This window comes from Equus quagga, chromosome 17 (genome assembly GCF_021613505.1).
Source record: "Equus quagga isolate Etosha38 chromosome 17, UCLA_HA_Equagga_1.0, whole genome shotgun sequence".
Classification (NCBI taxonomy): domain Eukaryota; kingdom Metazoa; phylum Chordata; class Mammalia; order Perissodactyla; family Equidae; genus Equus; species Equus quagga.
The window spans coordinates 40,622,247-40,649,888 of record NC_060283.1 but is presented as its reverse complement, the minus strand read 5'-3'; the positions used below and the strand labels follow the sequence as shown (position 1 = coordinate 40,649,888).

The window sequence follows — 27,642 nt, the reverse complement described above, 5'->3', positions numbered from 1 at the left end:
GACGTTTGAAGAAAGGAACGAATGTGAACTTGTGGCGAGGAGGAGGGGAGACGCTGTCACAGCCAGCTGACTCTGGACCACGAACCCTTTCACTTCTCCGCCGGGAAGCTTCCTGCCCCAGCTCGCTACGCTCCGGCCTTTGCTCCCAGGATGCTCCGCGCCGGCAGCGCCCCGTGATTGGCTGCGCTGCCCCACGTGACTCTGGGCTGGCGGCGGCGGTTGCCGAGGCGACGGCTGGAGCGGTGGCGGCCGAGCAGCAGGTAAGCGTGTCCCCGCCGTCCCCGAGCGGGGAGGAGCAGTGGTGGGGTCCGAGGGCCGAGGCTGTGCTGACCTGTCGCCCCGGAGGAAAACCCTGACGCGTCAGCGAGGCAGCCGCTGCCGGAGCCCCCACTTGTCGCCTGCGGTCCTGAACTCTTACTCAGGCTTGGGCCCGAGGCGGCCGCGTGGACATCCCAAGGACAGGCCCAGCTGCTTCCCGCAAGTAGTCCCTGATCTTTGCTGCAGTGGGCTAGATTTGGAGGGGGCCGTAAGTCGGCCGGCTGGGTAGTGGCGGCGCGAGCGGGTGGCCTGGGGCTTTTAGATCCGTCCTCCGTTATCTCCATCAGCTAACCCCTCTCCCCAGACACCCAGGTTAAGTCCAAACTTCATCCAGTGTAAGCAAAATCAGGATGCTTGTTATGCAGATTCGTCGTCCAGACAAATCGCGTAGCCTCCCCCTTATTCAACCAGCTTGTAGGCCCTAAATCCCACTTATATAGAAATTCAGAAGCTACCACTGCAACCCTCAAGAGCGACTGAAGAAATTTCCTCTCGTTTCTGCATAAAGTAGAGCAGTAGTCCTCAAGCTTGAGTGTGCATTAAAGTCACCCAGGAAGCTTTTTTAAAATAATTTCTGGGCATCGTGCCTGCCGTGGTGTTCAGTAAGATCAGGGTGGTGCTAGGAATTTCCAATTGCACAAGCATCCCGGGTGATTCTGATTCAGGTGGCTCAAACTTTGGGGTAATACTGTGTAGTGGTTAATATTGGTCTGGATTTAAGTTCACACTTTGTCACTTATTGAGTTATTGGGAGCACCTTAACCTCCCTGAGCCACCGTTGGGTCGTCTGTAAAAGGAGAATATAAATCATATTCATCTGTCAGGTTTATTGTGAAAATTAGATGTGAAGCATTTTTCACCTTACTTGACATACAATAAACCCTCTATAAATGAACCTATTATGATATAAAGATTTAGAGAGAATTCTGTAAGTTCTAAGGATGTCACACTAGTAGAATACCCAATAGTGGCTCATTCTTATTCAAATGATGATCATGAAGAACTTCTCTGAGAAAGTGATGTTTATTAAGCACAGGAGTTAGCCAGGTGAAGAAAGAGAGGGGGAAAAGTGGTCCAGGCAGAAAGAACAAAATGTGCAAAGGCCCTGAGGTAGGAAGGAACTTGAGTTCTCAAGGACAACACAGTTTACTTGTTCCAGGGGCTTCAAAAATGCTGTTCCCTCTGCTTGGGCTTCATTTATTCATCAGATGTCTTGGGTGCCTATCATGACTACCAGGCACTCTACTGGATTCTGGAGATGCAAAACTTACATACACCTCCCTGCCTTTGCAAACAGGGTAGTGAGGATAACAGTAGAAGTAAATGTAGGGTGCAGAGGTGCCTCAGAGGAGAGAAAATTGCCTTGATGAGGAAGGGGAGGGGTTCATGGAAGACTTCCTGAAGGAGATCAAGTCTGGACTAAGTTGGTGTGTATGATGAGTCAAGTTTGCCCCTGAGGTGGGGCGAGTGCATCAGACAGAGGGCTTGGAGTCGTGAAAGAGCGTGTTGTATGGGAATGGCCAGGAGTTCACTATTGGTGGGGCCTAACATGGGGAAGTGGTAGAAGAGAGCAGGGTAGAAGAGAGAGAGCTGGTCCCGAGAAAGGTTGGAGAGGTGAGTGGTCCTCTGACAGCAGCTGTCTTTCTCCTGCACCTTGTCTGGCAGGCCTGGAGGTGATGGGCAGGGTAGGTGTCCTCCCTGTTCCCCATTGCTACTTCCAGATCACCGCCCCCCTTCCTTTGAAGGACATGCCATGGGCTTTACCACTTGCCTCCCTTCCTTGAGGCGATCACCTGTCAGGGGGCACAGCTGTTTCCCTTGAAGACTGTGGCACCTGGCTCACTGTCTACCTCTCCAGCTCCTCCATTTCATTTGGGAGATTTCAGCATCCTGTCTACTCCATTTCTTCATCCTCCATGCTTCTAGGCATCTTTTCTCTGCATCCTCCTCATCCACTTACTTCTGTGGTTATAAAGTTTTTATTACTACAACACCTCCAAAGTCTTGATTTCTAGCACCCATCCCACTCTCTGTCCACCACCTTCTGTCTTTCAAGCTCTCTTTCATGTGCCTCGGAAGCAGGTCTTTGGCCCCATTACTTTCTCACTACCTTACAAGCCCCTTCTGCACCTCCTCTCCCTGTATCCTTAACGTAGCTTAGCTTCATGCTCCACCGCTGTTACACTTGTTTCTCTTTCCCCTCTCTTCTGGAAAAACCTCACCTTCGTTAATCCAACTCAGACAGCTGAAGGTGGCTGAGAAAACTGCAGAATCGTGCAGACTGCTTCCACTTTGGATTTGAGTCCGTAAGTCTTAGGCAGACTCTTGATACTAGAAATCCTGCTGTGTTTCCAAAATCCGTTTAGTTCCCACTGCCCTTCTTGTCAAATGGTCAACATGCTTTTTACTCTCAGCCGATCTTGTTTCTTGTTTTACTTTTCATCGCTAAATCTGTCCATTTCTGTGGTCAGTACCCATAGCCTCCACCTCCCTCCATGCCGGGGGATGTACTGTCTCTGCCCCTGTCTAAGGCCTGGCCCTCCATTGGACGCTGGGTGCGTCAAGGACATTGTTTCCTTAGCCATCTCCTCTCTCTTCTTCCCCATCTATTTTTCCTTCTCTAACTGGGTCATTCCCATCAACCCACAAACATGCTGCTTACAATGTTTTCCTTCTTAAAGAAACCTCCCGTTTCTTTCCAGCCACTGTGTTGTCTCTCCTCTCCTTTTTGTGACAGATCTCCCTGTTTCTCCATTCTTACTTCCCTTTCTCTCTTCAACCTTTCCAGTCAGGCACATGTCCTCATTGCTCTTAGCAAAGTCACCATCCGGCTCCATTTTACCAAATCCAGTGATTAATTCTTCTGTCCTCCTTTCCACTTGACCAGTCAGTTGCAGTCGACATGGGAAACGCCTTCACTTGGCCTCCACGGTGTCACGGTCTCCTGGTTGTGTCTCACTGACAAGTTCTCTGTTCTTGCTTAGTCTCTTGCTGGCTGCTCTGCTCCCCCTGACCCCTCAGTGCCTGAGTGCTCCACGTTCAGAGGTGTGCCTTTCTCTTCTCACTACACTTTCTCCCTGGGGGGGTCACATCTGTTTAGGATACTCAGCTACTGAAACGCCATCTTTATGCTGATGACTTCCAAATACTTATCCCCAGCTCCTGCTTCTCCCTTTATTCAGACTCATATATCCACCAACGTTCTCAGCACCCCCACTTGCATGTCTAATAGGCAGGTGTATGGCCAAAACAGAACTCGAGATTCAACTCTCAGGCTGTCCCTCCCAATTTCCCCCAGGTCAGCACCTCGTTGCCTCCCCCGTCTGCCCTGCTCTCCTCTCGCTACACCCCCGTACCTCAGCACTCCAAGTCCCTCTTCCCCAGATCTGGGAAGTGCTCGCTTCCTCACATCACTGCTCAAACGTCATGTTCCCAGGGAGGCCTTCTCTGACCACCCTATCGAAGTAACCCCAGACCCCTCTCCTCCAGGCTCTGTCTCCTTCCTTGCTTTATTTTCTTCATATCTGAAACTATTTCCATTCTATTTTTGAGCACCTGCAGTGTGCCAGACACTGGCCTAGGCACTGGGGATGCCAGGGGAACACGTGTCCTCATGGAACCCATATCCTGGGTGGGGAACGACAGTGAGCAGGTACGTTAATGAGGGATGTTCAAGTCAGGTGTTGGTTAGTGCTGTAGAGAAAAATAAAGCAGGACAGAAGGCTAGGACGTATTGGGGCTGACCTCTCAGAAAGGGTGGTCAGGGCAAGTCTCGGAGGAGGTGACATTTAAGCAGAGAGCTGAGTGAGATGTGGATGGCTGGAGGAAGGGCGGCGAGGCGGAGGGAGCAGTAAGTGCCAAGTCCTCCAGCAGGTGTGTGCTGTGGGCGTCCACTGGAACCGCGTGCTAACGTGTGGCCTCAGCCCAGAGAACAAGGGAGAGTGGAGGAGCTGAGCTGTGTAGGCTTTGAGAGCCTGGCCGAGGGAGGCTGGCCTTCATCTGGAGGGTGCTGGGACCACAGCAGGGTCCTAAGCAGGATGGGAAAGATCACTTGTTAATAGCATAGAAATTGGGTGGAAGTAGAGAGAGAGGTGACAGGAAATCGTGTTGAAGGACCTTGGGAGAGTTGAAGCACAGGACAATGACAGTGAGACAGAGAGGAGAATGGAAAGAAGAAATTACTAAATTTAATCTTCCTGTGTTCAAATAATTCAAATAAAATGCACTGATAGGGGCAGAAAAATGTAAAGTTACAGATTCATGCATTCTTAGAACTAGAAGAGATCTGATAAATTCTCCATTTTATTTTAAAGATGAGAAAAGCCTCCAAGTTTCATTGATTTGCCCCAGGTCAGGTGCCAGTGAATGGCATAGTTAGTCTTAGAGCCCAGACTTTTTAATTCCTCTGGGGTTGTGGGTGACCAATGCCGGTGAAGAGCCTGGGAGTGGGGCACAGGGAATGGCTGCTTTGGGTCCACCTGGGGGAGGGGTGGCAAGAAGAGTAGAAAGAATTACTTAAAAGAAAAAGTTCCAGCGTTTTATTTATTTAAGCATTTTTGAAATATAAAAAGATGTTGGGCATCCTTGAACGAAATTTTTTAAAAAACTGACCTAATAAATTCTCTGGGGTGAGAAGCTTGTATTAACACTTGTGTCAGGGCCCACCACCTCCTCTTCCATTACCATAAGGCTGAATGATTATAGTCTTTGGGTAACATGAAAGATTTCTTTTAAGTGAGTAGTAGCTGATATCGTTTTGTGAATGTTTAATGTTTTCTACTTGGAGGCAGAGTGAGAGATTGGTGACTCTGTGTTCATTTACATCAGGTTAATTTTAATGTGTACCCTTCCTTAAAGTAAATGAATTGATCTTATTGTTAAACTCTTTTGTTCTAAATACACTTTGTAGTCTTGACTGTTTGAATTACACATACCACATTATAGCACATTAGAAAACTCTGAGTAAGAAAAAGAACCCTCCACACTCTCACCAGCATCCTTGACTTTCTCTGCTGCAACCCTCCGGTCCTTGTCCACGTTCATTTTAAGCACTTGTCATAGAAGAAGGAATTACTTTTGACTTTAGTCACTGTGCTGCTGCAGTAAACTACCATAAACTTCGTGGCTTAAAGCAACACAGATTTATTATCCTGCAGTTCTGGAGGTCAGAAGTCCGAAATGGGTCTCGCTGGACTACAGTCAAGGTGTCGGCAGGGCTGGTTCCTTTTTGGATGCTCCGGAGGAGAATCTGTTCCTGGCCTACTCCAGCTGCTTGAAGCCGTCTGCATTCCCTGGCTGCTGGCTCTTCCTCCATCTTCAAGGCCGGCAGTGGTTGGCCGAGTCTTTCTCACACTGCATCGCTCTACGCTGACCCTCCTGCCTCCCTCTTTCCCTTATAAGGACCCCTGTGATTACACTGCGCCCACCGAATAATCCAGGCTAATCTCCCTATGTTACGGTCAGCTGATTAGCACCCTTAATTCCCCTTTGCCACGTGACCTGACAGATTCACAGGTGCTGGGGTTAGGACAGGGACATCTTTGGGTGCTGTTACTCTGCCCACCACAGCCACCTTTTTGTGATTTCACAGATGGTTGAAATGAAAGCCTTTGTTTTATATTTTTGTCTTGTAGAGCTTTTTGCTGTGAGAACTAACAGTAACAGTTCAATATGGAGGATATTCTGGCTCACGAATCAGAGTTACTTGGACTAGTGAAAGAGGTATGTTCTATAAAACGTAGGTTACAGAACAAGAGATCTTGAAAATGTCACGTTTGTATTGTATAATGCCCCAAATTCTCTAGTGCCGTGTAAGATTCCTTCTGTCATTGCATTACAGTTATCTGTTTTCCATTTTGTAATGTTCCATGTGTTTGTATTTTGTTTCCATCACTAAACTGAAATCTTAAAGCTGTTTTTTTAGAATTCCTTTAAAGAAAATTATAAAAGCAACACAAGATCCTAGTAAAAGATTCGAACAGTACGGAAGTATAAACGGTGAATTTCCCTCTTCTGCTCCAGCAGTGACCACTGTTAACAGTTCAGAGTATTATCTGTCCAGACTTTTTTCCTATGAATATTCAAAATATATTCATGTCTACAGTTTGTTTTACAAAATGAGGTGATGCCATATACATTGTTCTGTGGCTTGCCTTTTATCCGTCAGCAGTAATACAGTATGAACACCTGCCTGTGATCTGCCTCATACTTTTTAATGCTGTAGAGTGTTTCATTGAGGGGCTGCACCATAATTTATTTAACTCCTTGCCTATCAATGGACGTTTGGGGACATTTGAAGGATAGGACCCATGCCATATGCTTTTTGGTATCCCTACTGCTTTTAGCATGGGGCTGGCACATTGTTGGTGCTAAAAAACTGGTCACTGCTGTTTTACTGTGTGACGAAACCGTCTGTTAGGCATTGAGAGACATGGCAGCGGGGCCAGGCTGAGGCATCCGCCCCGGAAATGCAGCTTTGGAATTTATGAATGTGATCATGAATAAACTCCTAAAGCCAAGGGGTGTGGGCAGGGCCTGGGGACACAGCCACAATTAGAGGAGGCGGAAGCAGAAACGTGTGACTGACGCACACTGAGAAGGAGGGCAGAGAAGTTGAAGAAGGACAGTAGAGAGCATGTGATGGGACGTGGGGAGAGGGGCGTTTCAGACGACGGTGACCATTAGTGCTGTGCTGAAGATCCCTGGTGACGTTGCCCGTCTTTCAGTGACCTATCTTCAGTTCCTAGGGACAGGCATTGTTTCTGATCCCTCTGTTTCGAGTAACGAAGTCCCAGAGACCTACTAGACGCAAAGCCAGCAGGCCTCTGCCAGTCACTTTTGCCTTTTTCAGGCTGCTTCGTACATTGTTTTATTTTCTGTTAATAATTATAGTGAATCATGCAGCTCACATTTTCCTTCTGAAAATAAGTTTATTTTCTATGATACTGTCTTTCTAGGCTTTTAGTATGTATATTGATAAGTAAATTCTAAGCTGTTTCCCAAATTACTTCTCCCCAAGATGACAGTTCATTAATCCCATTATAAATTGGTGATAATATTGAGGTGGTACAGTTACATCAAAAACAGTTATTTTATTGATGTTAAAACAGAAATATATATACATTTATTTTTTTTTAATAGTATTTAGATTTTGCTGAATTTGAAGACACCTTGAAAACATTTTCAAAAGAATGCAAAATAAAAGGAAAACCATTATCTAAAACAGCAGGTGGCTCTTTAAGGGACTCCAAATCATTGATAATCCAGGTAACATTTTACTTTTCTTTGGTCTCTGTAGATAAGCAAGGTGCTCCCAACTTGCTGCCGGTAGAGAATGTTGGAATCGTTTCTGGGGACCTGGTCAGAGTGACTTTTGGATTTATGGATGAATTAGTAATGTTATCTTCAGATCTCTGTACCCTACCTAGGAGATGGGTGGTGACATAAGATCACATACATTTCTTGGGAAGAAGAAAAAGAGGGAACCACGCGATGCTTAGAAACTGAGCCAAATGTGATCCCCATCTTGAGGAGTTTCGCTTATTAATTCTGGGTGCTGGGGACACAGTGGGGAGCAAAACAAAACAGAATCTCTGCCCTCCTGATGCTGACATTCTAGTTTGGGGAGGCTGGAGGGAACAGGGAGCAAGAGTCATACGGACAAGGCAGCGTCCTGTCAAAGGAAGACCTGAGCAGCTCTGAAAACCAGTGGGCTGCAGACGGCAGACATTATCTGGTCCTCGACAGGGTTAGGAAGGACCTTAAAACTCCTCATTTCAGCCATTGTTTGATGCCTCCACCCCATTTGTAATATTCTTGGTAAATGATTGGTTGACCTTGAAGACATCCAGTGACAAGAGAATATTCCATTTCCCGAGGCAATATATTTTAGCTTTGCATGATTTTGTTATTTTAATGAGTTCATTTGTTTCAATATACCTACTTCCAAGAAAAATTTGAGACTTGATTTGACAGTCCCACTGAGTAGCCAGAGTTCAGGCCATAGCCACCGCCTGTCAGCTCCTGGCCCCTGACTCCCCAGTGGACGGGCCTAGGGCACCGTTGAGTGGTGGCATCATCGAAGTGGTCCCTGGAGCTCAAGGCGGGGCTGCGCCCAGGACCCCTTCGGGCCTCAGGCACCTGGACACTGAGCTGCCGCCACTTCAGACACAGACTCCTCGGTTGATGCCGCATTGGGCGGCCTAACAGGGCACCTCCCAACCCTGGAGCAAACCTTTCAGAACAGGAAACAAGAGTATAGTCATTATTAGACGTGGAAACTGAGGCTCTTATTCAGAGTGAACCTTCTTCTTTGGAAAATCAGCCTCACTCCCGGGTCCTCACAGCACCTAGCTTCCCTGCTTCCTTCAGGATGAAGAAGGACCACCTTTACCCTATAAGTTGGAAGAATATGTGAGCATCTCTTAATTGAAGGTGACATTGGGAGGAATATAGCAAATCCTCAATACCTAACTAGCGGAACAGTCAGAGTCTTTTGTGAAGCTCACACCTAGCCGGATTCTGTGATCTTATAGGATAAGACCAGCAAGCTCTGCGTCTGGAAGTTTCTGTGCATATCCAGGACCTCCAGAGGTGACTGCTGTATACTTTTTGCAACTGGTTTGACGTCACATTTCAGCTCTAGCTGCATCTGAGAATACTTGATGTCTCTTTGGGTCCTTTTTTCTTTTTAATTGTGATTTAAAAAGCACATAACATAAAATTTACCATCTTAACTATTTTTAAGTCACGGTTTGGTAGTGTTAAGTGTATTTACATCGTTATGAAACAGATCTCCAGAACTTTTTCATCTTGCGAATCTGAAACTATACTCGTTAAACAACTTGCCTCTTCCCCCCTCCCCCTAGCCCCTGGTAAACACCATCCCACTGTCTGAGTCTGTGTGTTTGACTACTTAAGATACCCCATATAAATGGAATCTTACAGTATTTGTCTTTTTGTGACTGGCTTATCTCACTTAACATAATGTCCTGAAAGTGCATACGTGTTGTAGCATGTGACAGAATTTCCTTCCTTTTTAAGGCTGAAGGGTATTCCACTACAAGTATGTGCTACATTTTGTTTATCCATTCATCTGTCGGTGGACACATGGGTTGCTTCCACCTCTTGGCTGTTGTGAACAGTGCTGCTCTGAACGTGGGTGTGCAAATACCTCTTTGAGACCTGCTTTCATTTCTTTTGGATATCTACCCAGAAGTGGGATTGCTGGATCGTATGGTAGTTCTAGTTCCTGTTTTTATTATTGTTTATCCATTCTTATTTATATGGTAACTCTCCATACTGTTTTCCATAGAAATTGTAACATTTTACGTTCCTATAGGGGACAGGGTTACCATTTCTCCACATCCTCACCAACGCTTGTTATTTTCTGGTTTTTGTTTGTTTTGTTTTGATAGTGGCCATCCTAAAGCATGTGAGGTGATGTCTCACTGTAGTTTTGATTTGCTTTTCTCTGATGTCTTCAGGTCCATTTTTATATAACTTGAAAGACCCTGAAACTTTCTGATTGCCACAGGCGTATTTTTCTGCTCCTCTAAGAAGCAGCTGTGTCCCATCGTGATAGATTTCCCAAACAAAAATACCTCAGCTTAGCACAATATTCTGAGTGTCAGTGGCACTCAACAAAAGGAGAGTCGCTAAGCATGGTTCTGTAAGAATGTGTGTGTTTATAGGTTCTTATTGGCGGTGTGTAAATTTTCTGATCTTGGTGACTCTGGCTGTGATCCTGGTTTACATTAGAGAAGAGCATTAATATTTCCTGACCCTGTGAATTGTAACAGTGGATTGCTTTATGTTTAGACATTATTTCAAACGCAGGGACCATTTCCAGGTACAGAATATGATTCATAAGTTGGGATGGATGATAGATGTGATTATAATGACATAGCAAAGGTTTCTGGTCCCAAGTCTGCAAATGTAGAGAACAAACTATAGAGGGGCCATTTGACGTGTCCACCTTGCCAAGCCACATTCGGAAAATACCTCGGCCCCAAGCCTTAAAAGACCCTTACAATCTGCTCACCTCCTTCACACAGTCAGAGAGCTGTCAGTCACTGCGCCTCTCATGGGAGAACGCCTCCCGAGAGCGGCTCGCGGTTCTGCTTGGAGCTGAGCAGAGGCGAGCCTGGACGGGGCCAGGCCCAGTAGCCCTGCCGCTTGGGTGGGCCCCCTTCACCTTTGTGTCAGTCAGTAACAAGAAAAGGGGCCCTCTGGCTGGCTTCCCCCAGATACTTGCAGAGGTGGCAGCGCTCAGGTGCTTCTAGTTTGTGTTGGCACCTCTCTGCACACAGTTGCTGACAGGCTGTCCTTCGCTGTTTCTAAGGCTGAGGAACAGAAAGAGGCTGGTTTCGAGGAGATAGAAGGTCACTGTAGGGCTTGTTTTGAAAAATTCTGAGTTTTGTTCAAATGTTTGCCAACACTTTCCAGAGTAAGGTAATATTCAGAGAGAGTTGTTCTTGATCACATGACACAGAGAACTTTTTGTTGTTGTTGAAGAAGATTGGCCCTGAGCTAACATCTGTTGCCCATCTTCCTCTTTTTGCTTGAGGAAGACTGTCACTGAGCTAACATCTGTGCCCATCTTCCTCTATTTTGTATGTGGGATGCTGCCACAGCATGGCTTGATGCGCACTGTGTAGGTCCACACCTGGGATCCAAACCCACAAACCCTGGACTGCTGAAGAGGAGCGTGTAAACTTAACCCCTACGACACTAGGCTGGCCCTGAGAACATTTTTGTAATATTCACATTGGAAGATTCCTTTTCAATGAATGTCTTTGACTTAAGTATAACCAAACACTGCAACGTTGTTCTCTGTACATTTCCACTTTATAATGTTAAAAAGCTTGATTATAAACAAATAGAATACATAACCTAAAAAAAAGACACTTATACAGGAAAACTGTAAAACCATTTAAAAAAAAGTATATAACAACAATGACCAAATAATGGTAGTGAATAATGGTGGTGTTGGGTGGGGGAACTGGTGGTTTTACAGAAAATCCAGTCTAAAAAAAGCTTTTGCAATTGAGCACAAAGTGTAGATCTGAGTATCTTGGGCATTTGAAACAAAAATGGAAGACAATACAAGTCACATCGTTTCGGACTATTAGAAAGTTCTTTCGATTCTGCCTTATACCTAAATCCACAAAATTATGCAGCAAGTGTTTGTGATGGGCCAGTTATTGTTCTTCTTGGGAGGCAGGTGATGTGATAATTGTCACCTCCTTCCTCCAGAATTCTCTGTTTCAACCACTGAACGGTAAGTCAGGAAACCGTCTCTGCCCCACACAGTCAGACTCACCAGCTCCGAGGTTGGCATGGCGCCGGGCCTGTGCTCCCTCCTGCATCTCCAGCCTGTGCTTCCTTGTTTCTGTAACTGCAGGACCCAGACAGGCACTGTATGGGTGTGTTCCCACAGCGCTCTCTCAACCGGACATGCTTCTAGCAACAGGGGGCAAGTGACAGTGCCCACCCCACGCCTGGGAGTGACTGGGTCAGTGTGTATGAGCTCCCAGCCGCTCAGGGACCTGGCAGTGAGCTGTCAGCAAGTTTCTGTGTGTATGAGGTTTGTTCGGCTGACCTCTGGCTGGGCTCTTGGTCTGGCCTGTTCTTGTTAGTTGCATACTGTGGGTCAGCAAGTCCAAAGGGCAGCTTCAGGGTACTTATGTGCCCGTGAGTTCTCTGGCCTCAAGTCTTTGGCCTATGCCCGATTCCTTCCATTTCAGAGACCCTAAATATTTCATCCATTCTTTATAATGTCCAGATGTGATATTGCAAAGGGGTGGAAAACCAGGGTCGGTCTGTAGTTATTTCTGCCTCAGAAGTTTGAAGCCCTCTGGGTCTCTGTTTTTCTATCCCTTACCTCTGAAAAGGAGACTTACTTTTCCTCACATTGAAACCATGAAGTGTGTGGGGTATCCAAGAGTTTGGAAGGGCTGTGAGAATTTTGGGTGTTGGGAGAACTGGCACCCTTTATGACTGGGGTTCATCTGATGTCTTCTCCACAGAGGGACCTCGTTGCTGCGTTTGACAGCGGAGACCAGAAGGTGTTCTTCGATTTGTGGGAAGAGCACATTCCCAGTTTCATCCGAGCTGGTGACTCCCTCGCCCAGAAGTTGGAATTCTATCTTCACATCCATTTTGCCATCTATCTTCTGAAACACTCCATGGGGAGACCTGTAGGTTCGCCTTGTGGTGTGGGTTGGTCAGAATGGTGTGTTAAAGGAGTATGTTAGCTGTTATGTTTTGCAAATGAGCATTAATTTAGTTTAGCGGCCATTTGTATGTTCCTTCTAAGGAGTAGGCATCTTGGGTCCTGCTGAATGCTGTTCTATCACATTGCAGCAGTTTATTTTCTAATTTACATAGGTGAACCTTTGAGTACAGAGGAAATGACAAAAGGGGAGCAGGGCCAAGTGACTTTGACCACGTGCGTTTGTTTGGTGGCTTCTCCTTGCATTAGCTACTGCCCCAAGGACCTGTGTTAACTTATTAAAATGCCTAGGTGGCCAAAGGAAGGGTCAGTGATGGAGGGAGCAGTTTCCAGTACACAGTAGTCGCCATTCTTGGAAGGTTATTCCCTCAAGTTAGAACTCTTGGGTGTGATCATAGGAAACTTTCGTTTTGTTTGTGTTTATGTCTGTTTTCTGATTTTTCCATTTTGATGTAAGATAAAAAAAATCAACAGATGGCATATGTATTTTTAAGTCTGGGGTTCAGAAGAGGGCGTCACGGTGTGGGAGAAGTGAGAAGCATTGATTAGAACCGGCTTCGCCTGCGTGGGAGGCTGTGAGGGATGGAACGGGAGAGGCCAGGGCGGGCCGGGGAGGTTGAGCAGCTCAGCTCATGTGACCTCACTGAGGCCCGGGAGGAAATTGAAACCCTGAGAGGGACTTGAGCTCCCTCGGATTATGCATGGAGTTAGTGAAGCAGGCAAGATGAGTTCTTAGTTAGCTCAATAAAGAAAAGGAATCATGATATGGAAACTTCTGTTTCAAAACTCTATTCATCTTTAGAAACCTCTCCCAAGTGAGTCATGGGAATGCAGACAAATATTTATTTATGGTTATCTGAAATATGGAAACAATGTACATTATAAGGGGAGGATTGGTTAAATAAATTATGATAGACTCACAAGATGAGTTTATATCCTGCCATTAAAAGTGTTTATAAAGAATTTTAAGGATATGAGAAAATGGTAATAATAAAGCAAAAAGGTAGCGTGTTGAACTAAGTGTCTGGTTCTGTGATACTCCTGACAGTTTCATGAAGGGGCGAAACTGGGCTGATGTTAGAATGACTGGAGATGGCACGCTTGCTAGGCCAGATGGAGAGGATGCCAGTGCCGCGGCTGGAAGTAAAGGCGCCTCAGAGAGAGGATGGGGTAAACCAGCGGACTGGGCGTCAAGCAGGAGACTTCAAATGAATGTCTTCCCTTCCTCGTAGGACAAAGAAGAACTGGATGAAAGGATTTCTTATTTCAAAACCTACCTGGAAACCAAAGGGGCAGCCCTGAGCCAGACCGCGGAGTTTCTCCCTTTCTATGCCCTGCCTTTTGTTCCCAACCCTATGGTCCACCCCTCATTTAAAGAACTCTTCCAGGTAAGTGACGGCCTCGGAATCTTTTTTTTTAAGATTTTGTTTTTTTCCTTTTTCTCCCCAAAGCCCCCTGGTACATAGTTGTATATTCTTCATTGTGGGTCCTTCTAGTTGTGGCATGTGGAACGCTGCCTCAGCGTGGTTTGATGAGCAGTGCCAAGTCCGAGCCCAGGATTCGAACCAACGAAACACTGGGCCGCCTGCAGCAGAGCGCACGAACTTAACCACTCGGCCACGGGGCCAGCCCCAGCCTCTGAATCTTGTATCAGATCCTGGGCAACATTGTGGGTTCTCCTTCTATAAGCTGGTGGTTTCTGAATGATGCTGTAACAAAACTAAAATTTGCATGTTATATTTTAAAAGAATGTTCATGAAGATAATTCGCATTAACAAACTTGTGCCATAAAATGCGATTTTTTTGGTTGTGCCAAAACTTGTTCATCTAGACTGACATGAGTATTTTTAAATATACTAACCTCTTAAATCATTCCATGTATAATTTTTCAGTATTGAAAGGATAATTTATTCAATTATGTTGAAAATTAGTAGCCTGAAAAAGAACTGGGTTACTTTACACAATTGCTGGCCATGTATATTTTAATTTGTATTAAAATTCTCACTTAGTGTATATTTGATTTCCTGATTATGTACTGTTATTTCCATCAGACTATTTGCCTGTAGCTCTCTTAATTATTATCCTTCATTTTAGTTAACATTTCAGCACATTATTTATTAACAATATTTACTTACTATAGTAATTTTTGTTGACTTACTAAAATTAGTGTTCCACTAGGAAGGTTTATTGAAGTGTATTTAGAGACTGAAATATTTTGAACTAATTAGATTGCTTTTTCTAAAGATCTCACACAGATTTCAAAGAATCTATATGGAGCTTACTCTCTTGCTGTTGAACAATAGATGCAATTATTCTTCCAGACCCAATACCTTTCCGTTTCCTATTCTGTTATAGTTCAGCAAAACAACTTTTGTCACTTCTGAGTGGTAGCTGCTAAGCTGAAGGCCAGGCAGTTGCCTGATTTCATCAAAGCAGGCTTATTGTAGAGAAGCCTAAGTTGAATCTGTGCTTGTTTTCTCGGCCAGTCCAAATTCAGCTTCACTACCTTCTTCTAGAAGGTTGAAAATATAAAACGGTTAAGAAGGTGGTGAAATTTGAAAAAGGACTTTAGATTTTCTCACAGTGAATACTTCTGTTTATGAAAATGAGGACAGAGCAGAGTGGCTCCAGCTGGGATCAAGGTGGGGTGGAGCTGGCAGCGTCAGGGAAGGGTTTGTCGACGCTGCTGCGGGCGCCGGCCCACTCTAGTTCGGGATTCCAGGCAGAGTTCAGGTTCTTCCTCAGAGTTTAGGAATTTAGAGACCATCAGTATTCATGGAGAGTCATTTATTCCGTTTTTTTTCCCCTCTTTTGCTCCTTTCTACGTATGTTCTTTTAATGGTCATTATAGATACTTTCGTAGGTATACTTAATAAAATCTAAAGTTGGTATCTTTATTCTCTTCCTGACCATTACAAGGACCTTAGAATGCCTTGACTTCGTTTCTTCATTTCCCCTTCCCAATTTATGTGCTATTATTGCCAAATATTTTAGTTGTATACATTAACCCCACACATTAGACATTTTTGCTGTTTTATGCAATCAGTGTGTGTATAGATTTACCGTTATTTTTGCTCACTATTCTGTCTTGCTTTGAGGACCTTCCATCTGGGATAGTTTTCTCCTCTACCTTAAGTGCATTCCTTTAAAATCTCCTTTAGTTGAGGATCTCTTCTTTCAGCTCTTGTTTGTCTGAAAACGTCTCACTGCCTTCTCAGATGGGGTTGAGGCTGCTGGGCTTACGGTTATTCCCTGTGGGACTGTGGAGGGGGCATTGCTTGTTTCCTAGCTCCCGTTATTGCTGTTTTGAACTTGGCCGTCAGTCTAATTCCTGTTTCTTGGAAGGTCATCTGTCTTTTTTCCCTGGCCTTTAAGGTTGTGTAATTTCACTACAGTGCATCTAAGGATACCCAAATGTTTTGTTTTGTTTTGTTTTTTAACATGTCTTAATTTATGTTGCCCAACATAGCAGTCCTTTCCTTAAATTCTTTTCGGTGTGGTTGAGCACAGAGAGCCGTGCACTGTGCCCACTGTGTTAGCGTCCTGCAGCTGCCCTAGCCAAGGTCCACAGACTGGAGGCTTAAAGCAGCAGAAATTTATTGATTTATTTTTTTAAAGATTTTATTTTTCCTTTTTCTCCCCAAAGCCCCCCTGGTGCATAGTTGTGTATTTTTAGTTGTGGGTCCTTCTAGTTGTGGCATATGGGACACCGCCTCAGCAAGGCCTGATGAGCGGTGCCATGTCCCTGCCTAGGATTCGAACTGGTGAAACCCTGGGCCACCGAAGCGGAGTGCGCGAATTTAACCACTCAGCCCCGGGGCCGGCCCCACAACAGAAATTTATTGCCTCGCAGTTTAGGAGGCCGAAAGCCTGACCTGAAGGTGTTGGCAGGGCCATGCTCCCGTCTGAGTCTCTGGGGAGGTGCTTCCTGGCCTCTTCCAGCTTCTGGTGGCCTCAGGTGTCCTCAGCTTGTGGCAGTGTAATTCCAGTCTCTGCTCTGTCTGTATATGGCCATCCTCTCTCTGTGTCTGTGTCTAATTTCCTTTTTCTTAAAAGGACCCCAGTCCTATTGGATTAAGGGCCCACCCTCCTCCAGTACAACCTCACCTTAACTAATTCCATCCACAGTGACCGTCCTCAATGACCTCAAGTTCTGAGGAGATTAGCACTTCAGCATACCTTTTCAGCGGACACAGTTCAACCCATAACACACATTATAAATAAAGTTATCATGCTGTGCCAGAGAATTACAAAAGCTTTTTAAAATGTAAGACTTTTCTGCTTATCTTGCAGTATTTCTTCGAAAAGTCAGGTAACGCGCTGGATAGACTGGGTGGGGCGGGAGGTGTGGCTGAGGACACAGACTGGAGAGGAGGAGGTGGGGACAGTCGGGCGGGTCTGAGGGAGACGGGCAGGGTCTGAGAGGTCAGTGGGTATGAATTTTTAGTGATAGAGCTTCTTTTTTTATTTTTTGTGGAACTGCTTGCTTTGAGTGGTGGGTATGTTTCTATGAAGATTATAAGGAAAATCATCCTGAGAAGGACTGTTGCTTGTCACACTTTTTCTTTTCCTACTTAAGTCGTTATTTTTTCCTTCTCAGTGAGCATTATTTGAGATAAAGAACTTATTTTTAAGGGATGAATCAAACTAAAAGTGAATCATAGTTCTTGACATGGGGTATTTGGGGCAGATAATGGCTGCTGTCTTTTTTCTTATCTAGATGAGGTTTATGGAAATGAGTCCTTTTCTTTGAGAGACCTTCAGTAACTTAGTGATAATTGTGTAAGCCTGCCAGCGCCACGTATGCCTGAACTGGACTCAGTTATGTTTGCTATTCAACCTAATAAGGTTACTTGTCATACTTCTGTTTAAATCACATGAAATATTCAAATCATGTACAGGGTTATTTTTTCCCTGTTTATGAAAAGACTCTGTTCTTTCCTCCTGCTGTGAGTACTTGAAGCTTCTATAATTGAATTGGTCAGATGTCCTCAAAGCTGCTCTTTACAGCATCACAGCGCTGGCGAGACGTCTTGCTTTTGCTTTCAGTAACTGGCGGTGTTGTTTAACCCAGGAGGCCGCGGTTTGACGATGCTGTTGGCATTTAGTGATCTAGTGCTTTTATTCTTTTTTGTTTTTTTTCTTCAGGATTCTTGGACTCCAGAATTGAAGTTGAAGTTGGAAAAGTTTCTGGGTTTAATTTTTAAAGCGAGTAACACGCCAAAGCTTTTAACGTTGTATGTATCCTTTTGAAGCAAGTGGAGCCCACCTATGGTGTTCGAGTAGCATGCTGGCTTAGATTGCCTCAGAAATAAGGATGAGTGACAGCATTGCTTCCATAGTTACGAGGTGAATGAAGCATTAGTGGGAGGATGTGTGCAGGCCTGTAGAGGGTTGACGTCTGTGGTGGTGGGTCTCTGAGACCTGGCTGGGGTCTTATTTTTTTTATTTTTTATTTTTTTTTGCTGAGGAAAATTTGCCCTGAGCTAACATCTGTGCCAGTCTTCCTCTATTTTGTGTGTGGGTCACAACCACAGCATGGCTGTCAGCGAGTGGTGCAGGTCCGCACCCAGAAACCGAACCTGGGCCACTGAAGTGGAGTGCACTGAACTTAGCCACTAGGCCATGGGGCTGGCCCCTCGTGTTATTTTTAAGTCATGTGCCTAGAAGGAAAAAAAAGTATCTATCTCTTGGAAAAGAACTCCTTGGAATAATTGTCCCTTTGCAGAAGATCAGTCAACTACTTTTAAGGCCTTGGCAACCACCTTGAGGTCATGGCATATGGATAACGTGATATATAGCTTATTATTTGAATTAGGACATTTTAAAAAAACAACTTTATTGAGGTATAATTTATACACCATAAAATTCACCCATCGTAAGTGTAGAATTTAATGATTTTTAGCAGATGTCTAGAGTTGTGCAGCCATCACCACAATACATTTCAAATTGGGACACCCCAAGAGTAAAAAGGGTACACTAACTGGACAGAGTGCCGGGCGGCAGGTGTAAATGGAGCCCGACCGAGGAAGAGTGGGACGATGTCACCCGCCCACGGATGTCACCCGCCCACGGGAGGCTGGTTTCCCAAAGCTTGTTAGTCTTGAAGGATGCTTGTCTCCTTTTATTCTGAACAAGAATGTATCCAAAGTTATTTCATAACAAGAATGTAACCTTTTGAATTGTAAAGCTAGTATTTGTTTTATTTAATTTAATGAAAATTTAGCCCACTTTGCTGCATAATACCATCTGTTTCCTTTCTAACTCCAAAGCCTTGCCCTCTCTTTTCCTAGTTGAACTCTTTTGTCCTTGGGATTCCATGATGTGTTTCTTCTACTTCAGCTTCCTAAGCCTTCAGTGGCTCCCTGTTGCCTGGATTGAATTCCTTAGCCTCGCCTTGAGACTGTCCACAGTTGGACTGAACCACAGCTCTTCTCTCTGCTTTTATATCCTTAAGTTTTTGTTCAAGAACTTCCCTCTACCTACATACCATGTGTTTGCATATGCAATCCTTTTTCCTCTTGGAGTTCTATATAAAATGCCAGTTTTCAGGGCCAGTCTGGTGGTATAGTGATTAAGTTCAGATGCTCTGCTTCAGCAGCCCGAGGTTCACAGATTCAGATCCCTGATGCGGATCTACACACTACTCATCAAGCCATGCTGTGGCAGCATCCCACATACAAAATACAGGAGCATTGGCACAGATGTTAGCTAAGTGACAATCTTCCTCAAGCAAAAGGAGGGAGATTAGCAACAGATGTTAGCTCAGAGTCAATCTTCCTTAGAAAAAAAGGGGAAAAAAAGACAGTTTTCATTGAAATTAGGACTTTTCCAACTTGGCTTATGATTAGTTTAATACTCTTTTAAAAAACATTTCTCAGCTTAAACTGAATGGGTGCCAGTATGTTAAGATTCTAAATGAAATTATTTACATAATGAATTACATTAGTTGTAGTAATAATAGCACCCACTTCATAGGAATAACATGAGGATTGAGTTAATACATGAAACTTGCTTAAGACCATCCAGCACGTAGTAAGTGCTTGATAACTGTTAGCCATTCGTATTCTGGTTTGCAAATACTTGTCACCTTTCACCCTGTTCAACAGGCTTTGAAGCAGATAGGCTGAAATATAGTAGGTAACTATAAACATTATTCCTTTCTTTTCCTTGTTACATGGAAATATTTGCAGTTCAGTTCAACACATTTATTAAGTTGAATATTGTGCTAGGAATTAGAGATACAAAGAAAAGGCCAAGACATAGTTCTCTTAGCCAAGTTGGAGTTTTGAACAATAAAATGGGAGTCTGTGAGGCCGACAGATGAGGGATGGGAATTCCAGCGAGAGGGAACGGCTCATGCAAAAGCACTGAGCCAGTGTCTTTGGGGAACTACAAAGAATTCAGTGTTGCTGGAGCAGAAGGATGGTGAGAAAGTCAGAGACCAGGCAGGGACCCGGGCATGAAGGTTTGTGTGCGGTCCTGCCTTTGAAGCACTCAAAACAGCAGCGTAACATGGTCATGTTTCTTTTTTATTCCTGATGATAAAATTGATCATACCTTATAGAAAATTTGGAAAGCACAGAAATGCATTTGTATACGTACATACACCCAAAAATATGTAATGTTTACAACAAACAAAGATAGATACCTATATGTATGTGTATATTTTTTAATATTTTAATCAAACGAAGAGAGCATTTCCCATATTATTAAATATTCTTCAAAAGCAGGTTGTTTCCTCAAAAGTTTAAACATAGGGTTAACCATATGACCCAGCAGTTCCACTCCAGCTGCGTAGCCAAGAGAAATAAAAACAAGTGTCTACACAATAGCTTGTGCATGAATGTTCATAGCAATGTTATTTAAAATCACCAAAAAGTGCACACAACCCAGATATCCATTCACTAATGAGTGGATAAATCCACTGTGGCCTGTCCATACAATGGAATATTATTTGGCAATAAGAATGCATGAATTACTTATACGTGCTACAGCGTGGGTGAACCTTGAAAGCATTAAGCTAAGTGAAGGAAGCCAGACCCAAAAGGCTGCGTCTCGTATGACTGCATTTATGTGAAAGGTCTAGAAGAGGCAAATCTGTAGAGACAGTAGGTTAGTGGTTGCCTAGGGCTGCGAGGGTGGGGAAAATGGGGTGACTGCTGACGGATGCAGGGTTTCTTTTGTTGGGTGATGAAAATCGTCTACAATTAGTTGTTGTGATGGTTACACAACTGTGAATATGCCCAAAACCATTGAAATGGGTGAATGATACAATATATGAATTACCTCTCAATAAAACTGTTACCAAAAAAATTAAGAAAACCCAAACAAAACAAGTTAAAGACCTTGCCCTCAGCCCTGCAGCCGCACGGGTGGGAGCTGATTGAAACCCAGGCAGTCCAGTTCGATCATAGTTACTGTGCTATGCTGTTTTCATCCTCATTTCCATTTCCTCAGGATAAAGCTTTAGCACTGAAGCCACAGTGTTAAGGGTATGAATTCAGATTTGCATTTTTAGTAGAATGTTTGGTAGCGGTGGGAAAGGTCTTTTGAAGAGGGTAAGGAGGCCAGTTAGGAGCTATTGAGGTAGGGCAAGACTTGGGTGCACACAGCAGTGACTGAGATGGAGAGAAGAGGCTTTATCTGAGAGGGAGCCATGAAGTGTTGAGAAGTCGGCTAACTGTCTCAGTCATTTATAGCAACGTGAAGACGTGGCCTTCACTGTCCTGGGAATTCTTTCTTTACCACGCCGAGGCTCCTTCGCAGATTGGCACCACAATGTGAGATGCCCTGAGTACTGTATCCTGAATGCCTGTTTTCCTAAACTTCTTCCTCATCCCAGAAGGAGAATGGACAAAGTAACAAAGGTAAATCATCTAGACTGAAATTTTTTTAGTAACAGCTTTACCAACTCAAGCTTTCAGTAACGGGATGGAGAGAATACCGCGGGCTTGGCAAAGGAGGACTTTAAAAGTCTAAATATTTGTGAAGTGCTTTGCAATCATTTTTACCTGCAATTCCTTGAGCCCCACTTTTCAGGATGGCTGGTATTGTTAGCTTCATCTTGCGTGTCAGATAACTAAGACCTGGAGAAGTGAAGAGAATCCGAGCAGTGTGCCAAAGGGACGTCACTGTAGCCACACGGTTAGAAGACACAGACTAGCATGAGTGGGGAGAGAATTTTGTTAGTATCTTTCCCATTGACCTTGAACTAGACTAATGGTGTCTTATCTCAGAAGCAATGTGGAGTTCTCGTTCTTTTAAAGCATTTCCATTTTTTACATTCAAAGTAGGAATTCCAGTCTTAAGCTTTTAGCATAAAATGATGGTTTTCCATGGTCAGTAATTTTTTACCAGAACTGTTCATTTTTCAGAAAGGTGAGGAAAACTTTAGTTAACAGAATTGGTGGCCACAGTTGGGGTTCTTCGCCTGAGTTTTGTCTTTGATACTGCATCGTGAAAGCTGCTTGTGTTCTTACGGGTGTATGATACCCGCGGGAGGGGTATCTGATGTGTGGCATACTCCTCAGTTGCCAGCAGGTGGAGTTTTACTACACGAAATAGCACGTGTGCCCTCTTCTCAGCAGAGTAATGTTAGAGAGGATGTCAACACTTCCTGCCATTGTTGTTCAGTGGTTTTTTTAGAAGGTTAAAATTTGCTAAGAAGAGGACGCATTAGTAAATTATTTAGCTCTTTGCTTTCCGGGGAGTGGACAAATGAGCAGTGCTTCAGGCTCGACACAGGGCAGCTTTAGTAGCTTCCGAGGAGGAGAGTTAGAATGTTTTCGCCCTGTGCAGCCTCACATATCTCCAGCCCAGCAGTTCTAAGTGTGCAGCTGGTTCTGCCAGCTGTGCCGCTCCTCCTGTATCTGAGAGGGGACAGGCCCCACTGGCCCTTCATGGAGGAGCAGCCAGTCTCAGGAATTATTTCTCTCGGTCCCAGACCTGAACACAGAGGAGGAGCAGGGGTATAGACACGGCCTCCTGGGGTCAATATGGAATGCTCCGAGTCACCAGGCTGCAGCCTTGGAGCTCCCTGAGGTTGCTCTGCCCCCGCACAGTCATGCCTGAGGATAAGTCCTAGTGGTCTCTTCAGCTCCTCAGGCCTGCTCCCTGCAGTGTTGGGGCAGTTCCCAGGCCTTGGCTAGAGTGGGTCCTGTGCCGGTTTTCTCGCATCCAGCACAACTAGAATTCTCACAACGGGGCTGCGCACTTGGCTCTCCTACTGCAACTCCTGGCACTGCTCCTCTGTCCACTAGTTCCAGTTCTATGAGTGCTTAGCAAACCACCTCAGACTCAGTGGCATAAAACGACCAAGTCCATTCATTATTATTATCATCATCTTGCGTGGTCTGGGAGTTGTGGGCTCAGTTAGGCACTTCTCCCTCGGGTGTCTCATGGGTGCAGACAGGGCTGGGTGGAGCCATCTCCAAGGCTTCCTCACCCGTGTGCACAAGGTGGCTGATGCTGACTTTCAGCTGGATCTTAGCAGAAGCCTTTGACTGGAACAACTACATGGACTTTCCATGTGACCTGGGCTTCCTCAGGGCACGCACGGTGGCTGGGTTGCAAGGGTGAATGTCCCCAGAGAGAGCCAGTTGGAAGCTGTGTCACCTTTTCTAACTCAGCCTCTGAAGTAACTCAGTGTCATTTCTGCTGCCTTCTCTTCATCAGAAGCGAATTCCTAAGGCCAGCGTAGGTTCAAAGGAAGGAGAATGGCGTTCCACCCGTTGATGGGAAGGGGTGTCGGAGACGTGGCAGTTAGGGTTTAAAACTGCCACCCCACCTGCATCCTTTGGCCCCACAGGACTGCCTTGGTTCTTAACTGGCTCTGCTCAGTCCCTGTTCAGATTTGGTCTTTGGACTCCTAGGCAATGGGGGAGGGAAGGTGATAAGCAACTTCTCCCCGATTCCTGAGTTTCTGCCAGCTCCTGTCACCCCAGCATACCCTGCAGTTTTTGAGGGCAGCCTTTTGCTGGGAACCAGTTATGTCTCTGATAAGTGGCCCAATTTTGCAGACAAAATAAACATGAAAGGGGAAATGCAAAGAAAAGCCTGTGTTTTTCTACAGATCTTTGATTTGGAATTTCCGCAAGGAGCCTGGGGTTTCCGAGCCTTCTTTGAGTTTGATTTTAATTGAATTTTCTGGGGATAGCCAAGCAGAATGTCTGTGGAATTGAGTCTGGCAGGCACAGTGTGTGTCTATAGCTGAATAAACCCTGAAAGGCAGTATTGCCATGGAGATCAGAGATTAGCACTGCAGGGCACTTGAACCAGGTCGAGTGTCACGACAGCTAGTTTGTCACCAGCGCAGGCTGCAATGGCCGCAAGGCACAGACATGCCCTCACTTCTAGACTTAGGTGGTGGTTCTTTTTTTAATTGGATGGTTAGGTAATATCATTATTCTATGTGTCTTGACAGGTTTCATGGATAAAGTGAGATTTCCATAAGCTTTTGAAGAAGGCAAGAAAAGGGCTTAGAATGGAAAATTCTCTCAAAAGGAATTACGTTAAAAATTAGTGTTTAGAACAAAAACTTAGGTTGACAATATAGCATATTGATTATTTTCACCTAGCCACCTAAAAAGGATATAGAAATAGTATCTTATAGCATATCTGTCATTAATTGATTTGGCTCCTTCAGAAAATGAGCAACTGATCATTTTTCTGGAGTTCAGAGCCCTAAGTAGTATTTTTAAAAATTGTAACCTGTATTCGTAGTTGTAAGTCACAACTTTCTTCATCCAGTATTTATGGATTAGCAAAATAGCAAAGAGCTGATTTAGATCTGAGTACAAGAAGAAAGAGTATATCGTAAAGATAGAGTGAGTGATTTTAGGTTTTTATATTAGGTTAAAAAACAAGTCCGTATTTTAAAATGTCTCATTTTGTCTTGAGCAGCCAAGGAGTCTCTAAAATTAAATCTTGTCTGCTCTGAAAAGAAAAGAAAGGGAGGGGGCTGGCCTGGTGGCGCAGTGGTTAAGTGCACACGTCCCACTTCGCTGGCCCGGGGTTCGCCGGTTCAGATCCCGGGTGCGGACATGGCGTCGCTTGGCAAGCCATGCTGCGGTAGGCGTCCCACATATAAAGTACCTGAAGATGGGCACGGAGGTTAGCTCAGGGCCAGTCTTCCTCAGCGAAAAGAGGAGGATTGGCAGCAGTTAGCTCAGAGCTAATCTTCCTCAAAAAAAAGAAAAGAGAAAAAAAAGGAATACACCTAAGTAAAGTAGGAATGTTAGTACGAGAAAACTTAACTGCTTGACTGTAGGAAGGTCTCCATCACTTTGTTATTGCTTCATCGCATGCTGGAATTAGAGAACTTTCTGTGACCTTAACTGGTATTCTTTTAGTTGTATATATCTCTTGTTTAAACCTTGGAATGCAATTCTTTGGACTTTTGCACAAATTATGTCACAAGTTTTGAAATGTGAAGAATCTTAATAAATTTTGCTAGCCTGACTAGACAGTTTTGTTAAAATAACATGGAATAAGACATCTCATTAAAAGCTGAGATCCTGCATGGCAAGGCGTCTTGGCTTAGTTGTCCTTGTCTCATAAAACTTTTGACAGGGAAAAAAGAGTCAAAGTTCTGTTTAATGCTCAGAAATAAAGTTGATGTTTTGAGCTGTGGCCCAAATAGCTTACAGTGATGATCAGGTCCTGTTTGTAGCCAGCTAAGGTGTCTGCAAGGTGGGGTCGGGATAACGGGCTCTTTGGGTAAGTGGTGTCTTTGAAGTGGTCACAAACGTTTCTGCCCAACTGCCGGCTTCTCTCCTTCCTATAGGCTGCTGGCAGTTCAGTCTCTATTCCCGCAGGTGTGCCATACTTTGAAATTGCCATAAATTCCACTTGTGGGCTCCTAAGGCAACGTTCCATAAGTAGTCCCTTAATTGTACAATGAGTTTCTGAGGGGAAGAATTCCTTTGTGCAGTGTCTTTTAGAGAGGGACTACTTTGATGGCATTAACATTGATGATTTGGGAGGTCACGTGACCCAGCTAATGGGTTTTGGTACTTCCTTCATTATCTACTACTTGGTACCTGTTGAGAAAGTTCACACAGATACTCTCTGATATTTACTACCACAAAATGGGATTATGAGTATTCTGTAGAATTTTCATTGTTGGAAGTTCTAGTTTATGTAATTTTGAATTTTTTACATATGAAAAAGCTCTAATAATACTTGGTGTAGGAAGAAGGTAATGACTCCCTCTCCCTAAGAACATGTAAGGAGAAGCTTGATAAATGATTTCCAGGGATGTTCTCCAGAGGTTCAAATACTGGGTGTAAATTTGTGCCAGATGACTTTTTAAAGTTATCTTTTAATACTGAGATTTGATGGGTGCTAAATAATAGTAACAGTTCATTATTATGTGATATTTTGGATTTTAATAGTTAAAATATTTTACTTCTGCACATCAACGATCATGAAACATGAAAGTTTTTGAGATACGATTTGAATGTGGGTGCTCCTCATAGATGTTTAGGGCACAAATTAGGAGGAATAGTAGTTCAGGACAGTGGCTCTCAAACTTCTGGTATGTGCCAGAACCATTTGGGGAGTTTTTTTTTTTTTTTTAACAATATAGATACTTAGTCCCTACCCAATAACCACAAATTCAGAGTCTCTGAAGGTGAGGCTTGATCATCTTTATTTTGGGTAATTCTGATATATTTCAAAATTTGCACACCACTGCTTGAGCATGTAACTCTTCTGCCACTTTTTCAAGTGATCTACTTGCACAGAGATACATTTAGAAAAATCTTTGACCCCTTCCCATGAAAGGAAATAATAACAACAGCTGCCACTTACTGATCATCTGCTATGGGCCAACATTGTGCTAGACACTGTGAGCATATTTCTTCTTTTACTCCTCACAATAACTCTTCAAGGTCATTATTATTTTCCCCATTTTTTATAGGTTGAAAAATGAGAATCAGAGAAGTTGAATGTTGTGCCCCAGGCTACCCAGCAAGAAAGTGGTGGAGTAGGGATTTGAGCCCAGGTCCTTATAATTTAAGAGTCTTTCTCTGTATACATGAAATGTGTTCTAAAATGAAGACTTTCAGTGTTACCCAGTGCCTGAATTGGGACAGTAGTCTGGGGGCAGCATCATTTCCTTCTATTCAAACGTGGCCCTCCAGGGAAGGGAGAAGTAGGATGGGGCAAAGGAGTGCTGACACGGAAGAAGATTCGCCTGACCCAACTGTGCCCAGGGTGGCTTGGTCATCAGGTGCTGCCCGAGGGATAGTGGGGGTGTTGGATTCTACGAAGAGAATTCTAGAACCTTCCAAGGCTGCCTGCTCAAGGGTCGGTGGGGTGATTTATGCTTTATCAAACTGGCCGAGTGAGCACTTGGAATCTTACCTCATTCTAGATTCTAGTTTTCTCCAGCATCAGTCAGGCAGCCCCTAACCTTTACTTAAAACAAGAAACTGTCCTGTGGTTATGAATTGTGCCCCAGACGACCTCCCAGGGCAAAAACAGAGAAGAAGACATAGGTTTGGTTCAGCCATTTTGTGAGCTGATTACAGAAAGAAATCTTGAGTTAGTTTCTTGCACATAGAAGAACTAAAAGAAATTGCATGGGGTTCAGTCAGGAAAATAGATTTTGTTAGGAAAACCGGTATGAGTCGATTGGGCTACCAAAGACAACATATCGAAAGTCAGTGTTTATGAAGCACTTTGCAATTAAATGTGGCATGAAATGGGAGTAAAGTGCTAAACACAAAGTAAAGTATAAAACACAAGTTTATTGTTACAGCAAAATATTCTGACAGTAGGTATGATATTCCGTTGAAAAGAATATAATTATTTTTTATTTTGTGGGATTTTTAAAAATAATTGTTTTTTTGTTTTGTTTTAATGTAAATATAATTTATTTTCCTAGAAATGTTGCAGCAGCTCCACCAGCAGCTGGTAGAAGCTGAGCGAAGGTCAATGACATACCTGAAACGGTACAATAAGATCCAGGCGGACTACCACAATCTCATTGGAGTCACAGCAGAGCTGGTGGATTCTCTGGAGGCCACAGTCAGTGGCAAGATGGTAAGGAAGATTCCCCAATAGTTCATGTGTCTTTTTCG

At 44.2% G+C, this 27,642-nt stretch overlaps 1 protein-coding gene across 16 annotated transcripts in view; it reads left to right on the top strand.

Moving 5' to 3' along the window:
* Positions 1–201: 201 nt before the first annotated feature.
* The window catches only part of ARMC9 (armadillo repeat containing 9), a 160,150-nt gene continuing 132,709 nt past the window's right edge, over positions 202–27,642 (top strand). For 13 of the 16 annotated variants that reach the window (XM_046644073.1, XM_046644071.1, XM_046644077.1 and 10 more), the window contains exons 1-8: positions 202–260; positions 5,952–6,039; positions 7,459–7,584; positions 12,348–12,518; positions 13,786–13,941; positions 17,702–17,794; positions 21,399–21,423; positions 27,447–27,604. In XM_046644073.1, coding sequence (XP_046500029.1) covers positions 5,989–6,039; positions 7,459–7,584; positions 12,348–12,518; positions 13,786–13,941; positions 17,702–17,794; positions 21,399–21,423; positions 27,447–27,604 — 780 coding nt within the window. In that variant the 5' untranslated portion in view covers positions 202–260; positions 5,952–5,988. Of the gene's footprint in view, positions 261–462; positions 482–5,498; positions 5,523–5,951; positions 6,040–7,458; positions 7,585–12,347; positions 12,519–13,785; positions 13,942–17,701; positions 17,795–21,398; positions 21,424–27,446; positions 27,605–27,642 lie in introns of those variants that run through there. The other 3 variants (XM_046644067.1, XM_046644066.1, XM_046644069.1) reach the window with 3 other exon arrangements.